General features: G+C 41.3%; 1 protein-coding gene across 1 annotated transcript in view; it reads left to right on the top strand.

The window, feature by feature from the left end:
- Positions 1-1,275, top strand: part of grhl3 (grainyhead-like transcription factor 3) — a 23,063-nt gene extending 21,788 nt beyond the window's left edge. The window contains exon 15 of the mRNA XM_062041505.1: positions 312-1,275. Coding sequence (XP_061897489.1) covers positions 312-429 — 118 coding nt within the window. The 3' untranslated portion in view covers positions 430-1,275. The remainder of the gene's footprint in view (positions 1-311) is intronic.
- The last annotated feature ends 3,725 nt before the right edge of the window (positions 1,276-5,000 follow it).

Below are 5,000 nucleotides of genomic sequence, written 5' to 3'. Positions count from 1 at the left end.
AACAACAGTAGTTTCAGGAAGTAATGTAATAATAATGTACAGTGTCTACCTTGGAGAGTGGACTTTGATGGCATTTCCCATCAAACACACCATCTGCAGCTTCTCCATATTTTCATGGATACATGTGCAGATATTTCAATGTCCTCGGCTGGTATCGCCGACTCATTCTGCTTCAGTAACGTGCAGACTAAGTTAGCCGGCGACACGCTCAGACATATTTCCGATGATTTCTTTCTTTAATTCAATGAACGTCATCCGCTTTTTCTTCTCGACTTTTGCTGATGGAGGTTGTGTTTTTTTTTTCTCGCCAGGATTTACGTCAACATGGACGACAACATCATCGAACACTACACCAACCAGTCGGCCTTCCTCATGGAGATGTCCGAGGCGGCCAGCGGTCACTTCCAGGTCACTCTCTTCGAAGTATGACTTCCACTCCAGGATCCCAGCTGTCTCTTTTAAGCACTACAACAAACAGCAGCAGTGGACTGACACAAAAAACTAATAAGAGACCTGGACTGAGCTGACCTTTCAATTTCGTAAAAGTCTCCATTATTTTTTTTTTGTAAATACCTCCATCAAGTTTGATTGTAATATTTGAAGCATTTATTATGTTTTAAGCTTGTACATATGAGTTTGTAAATAGATTTTAATATGACAGTGTTTTGTCAACAATAATTTTTCCGCTATGTATTTCAACGGAGCTGTTTTGTGTTGTATCCAGCATTTAGCCGGAGCAGGTTGCTACTTTGGCTGCTTAAAACATACCCGTCGTTTCCTCTAAAGGAATGTTTTTGTTTTATATTACATGTCAAAGGCCTGCTAGTAATGTTTCTCACTGCCGCCTGGTAGTTTCACCACATCGTTCATTCAGAACCAAACGTCTCACATTTCCCGCCGTAAAACCACACAACGTTAGTATTGTTCGTCAATTAGCCCAAAAAAAAAAAAACAACAACAACAACAACCTGTGGCCATTTCCTGCTTGTTTGTTTGGTGTAACCACAGAGAGTCCTACTGGAGACAGTACGACTGCATTCGGATTTTCATAGTATGGATGGAATGTGTACGTGTATGTGTGTGTGTGTGTGTGTGTGTGTGTATGTGTGGATTTATTATTATACTTTTTTATTTTTTATTTGCTTCTTTATATGTTACGCATCATTTCAAAGCGAACATGTATCCCTGTAGTATTTCATTATCAAAACAAGTTGTGATATCGTCATATCATGCCCATTCTTTTGTACCGAAATAAATCAAAAGTGCATAAACGTTTCAAGCTGTTGTTCCATTTTTGTGTTAGTAACCAAGGAATGCCATTTTTTCCCCCCATACTGTGTATTCTATTAATCTGTTCTTGACACCGCAAAAATATTAACAAAAAACACATGTCAAAGAGAATAAATATACAAACCCCCAAAACCAGTGAAGTTGGCACGTTGTGTAAATGGTAAATAAAAACAGAATACAATGATTTGCAAATCCTTTTCAACTTATATTCAATTAAATAGACTGAAAAGACAAGATACTTAATGTTCGAACTGGAAAACGTTGTTATTTTTTGCAAATATTAGCTCATTTGGAATTAGATGCCTGCAACATGTTTCAAAAAAGCTGGCACAAGTGGCAAAAAAGACTGAGAAGGTCGAGGAATGCTCATCAAACACTTATTTGGAACATCCCACAGGTGAACAGGCTAATTGGGAACAGGTGGGTGCCATGATTGGCTATAAAAGCAGCTTCCATGAAATGCTCAGTCATTCACAAACAAGGATGGGGCGAGGGTCACCACTTTGTGAACAAATGTGTGAGCAAATTGTCCAACATTTCTCAACGAGCTATTGCAAGGAATTTAGGGATTTCACAATCTAAGGTCTGTGATAACATCAAAAGGTTCAGAGAATCTGGAAAATCACTGCCAGTACCATTGAATGCCCGTGACCTTGGATCCCTCAGGCGGTACTGCATCAAAAATCGACATCAGTGTGTAAAGGATATCACCACATGGGCTAAGGAACACTTCAGAAAACCACTGTCAGTAACTACAGCTCGTCCCTACATCTGTAAGTGCAAGTTAAAACTCTACTATGCAAAGCGAAAGCCATTTATCAACAACACCCAGAAACGCAGCCGGCTTTGCTGTGCCCGAGCTCATCTAAGATGGACTGATGCAAAGTGGAAAAGTGTTCTGTGGTCTGACGAGTCCACATTTCAAATTCTTTTTGGAAACTGTGGACGTCGTGTCCTCCGAAACAAAGAGGAAAAGAACCATCCGGATTGTTATAGGCGCAAAGTTGAAAAGCCAGCATCTGTGATGGTATGGGGGTGTAGTAGTGCCCAAGACATGGGTCACTTACACATCTGTGAAGGCGCCATTAATGCTGAAAGGTACATACAGGTTTTGGAGCAACATATGTTGCCATCCAAGCAACGTTATCATGGACGCCCCTGCTTATTTCAGCAAGACAATGCCAAGCCACGTGTTACAACAGCGTGGCTTCATAGTAAAAGAGTGCGGGTACTAGACTGGCCTGCCTGTAGTCCAGACCTGTCTCCCATTAAAAAAGGTGTGGCGCATTATAAAGCCTAAAATACCACAACGGAGACCCCCGGACTGTTGAACAACTTAAGCTGTACATCAAGCAAGAATGGGAAAGAATTCCATCTGAAAAGCTTCAGTTCCCAAACGTTTACGGAGTGTTGTTAAAAGGAAAGGCCATGTAACACAGTGGTAAAAATGCCCCTGTGCCAACATTTTTGCAACGTGTTTTTTATGCCATTAAATTCTAAGTTAATGATTATTTGCAACAAAAAAACATGTGTTTCTCAGTTGGAACATTAAATATCTTGTCTTTGCAGTCAATTCATTTGAATATAAGTTGAAAAGGATTTGCAAATCATTGTGTTTGTTATGGGTCACACCCCTGCTGCCTCTCATGCTGCTGTGCGCTCTGCTGAGAGCACCACGGGCGCCTCCGCACGGCTGCATGAGATCTGCAATCAGCGCACCTGCCCGTGATGAGCGACCAGCCTTCATAAGCCAGCGAGTCTTGAGACCCGGTGCCAGAACGTAGCTTCTCCTACTTAAGTACAGTAAGCCCACACATCTCTAGCTTTCTCACATACTCTCTCCCTTCCCGTCGTGCTCTTTGTCTCTCGTCCTCCAGCTTCCTGTCGCCCTTCCTTGTCGTCGAGCTGTGTGTCTCGTCTCCCTGGACCCCCTGTGGATCCCTCCTTCCCTTCCTGGACCACGATGCTTTGCTCCTGTCCTTACCATGAATTGATTAACAAGTTGAAAAACTTATTCAGGTGTTACCATTTAGTGGTCAATTGCACGAAATATGTACTGCACCGTGCAATCTACTAATAAAAGTTTAAATCAATCAATCAATCCTCGATCATCCGCCTGCCCTGAGCTCCGACTCTCGAGCCTGCCTTGCCCTTATTGGACTTCCGCCTCGATCTCAACAACCACGCTCAGCTAAGACTCACACATGGTCACACTGCATCTCTTTGGATTAATCACACACCGCACGCACATATTGAGCTGTCATTAAACACGCTGACAGCTAACGACGTCATCGCCTCTCTGCCGTCTTCTTCTCCCGCTGTCCCGTCACGGTATTCTGTTTTTATTTACGAATTACACAACATGCCAACTTCACCGATTTGGGGTTTTGTAGTTTTACATGCAAAAAACAATGCGAAAGTACATATAAATGATGACCGATATGATTAGGGAGCATTTATTGTTTTTATTTATGGGGAGAGGAGAGCCACGCGAACCCTTTCTACATTGCTACGAGTTATTTCAAATCAAATCAAAACTTTATTTATTTAGCACTTTTCATACACAGGCAAGTTGCAACATAAAGTTGTTTACACCAGTTTAAAAAGGGAAGAAAAAAAGACATGGAGAATACTCAAAAATGTACGTAACCCAAAAAATAAAATACATTTTTTTATAACAATATACTCTACATTTAAAAATAAATAAAACAAATTATATAGTAGTAAGAATAGCAATGAAAAAAATTGAAAACAACAGATTACAAAATGGGTAGAGTTCAGTAAATAAAATAAAAAAGTGTTGTCACGTGGGGGGGGGTCGCAGCTGGCTGCGGGGTTGTTCTTCCCATGCAAAGACGGCTCCGGACGACAGCGTGAAGGTGAGCTTGGATTTATTAAACATAAATCACTCAAACTTTCACAAATGCAAACAATAAACAAAAAAAAGGCAAGCGTGCCTAAAACACAAAAGAAGCTGCTATTAGCAGAAGCAATGACATGAACTATGACTTACTTAGTCAGCAAGAGCCATGAACAGGTGTGACAAAAAGACAATGAACGCAGAACGAGTGAACAGAAAGAAAGACTTAAATAACAGACATGATTAACAACAGGTGCGTGACTCAAAACGTGAAACAGGTGCGTGACATGACAGGTGAAAACTAATGGGTGACCATGGAAACCAAACCAAACAAGGAAGTGCAACCAGGAACTAAAAAGAGTCCAAAAAACAAACACATGGCCAAAACAAAAACATGAACAGACATGACAAGTGTGCCTTTTAACTAGAGATGTCCGATAATATCGGACTGCCGATATTATCGGCCGATAAATGCTTTAAAATGTAATATCGAAAAGTTTAGGTTTCAAAAAGTAAAATGTATGACTTTTCAAAACGCTTCTGTACGGAGTGGTACACGGACGTAGGGAGAAGTACAGAGCGGCAACAAACCTTAAAGGCACTGCCTTTGCGTGCCGGCCCAGTCACATAATATCTACGGCTTTTCACACACACAAGTGAATGCAAGGCATACTTGGTCAACAGCCGTACAGGTCACACGGAGGGTGGTCGTATAAACAACTTTAACACTGTTACAAATATGCGCCAGACTGTGAACCCACACCAAACAAGAATGACAAACACATTTCGGGAGAACATCCGCACCGTAACACAACATAAACACAACAGAACAAATACCCAGAACCCCTTG

The sequence above is a fragment of the Entelurus aequoreus genome, linkage group LG03 (assembly GCF_033978785.1).
Source record: "Entelurus aequoreus isolate RoL-2023_Sb linkage group LG03, RoL_Eaeq_v1.1, whole genome shotgun sequence".
NCBI classification, from domain to species: domain Eukaryota; kingdom Metazoa; phylum Chordata; class Actinopteri; order Syngnathiformes; family Syngnathidae; genus Entelurus; species Entelurus aequoreus.
Note: the sequence above shows the minus strand (reverse complement) of the source record. Positions and strands in the feature narration are given on the sequence as shown.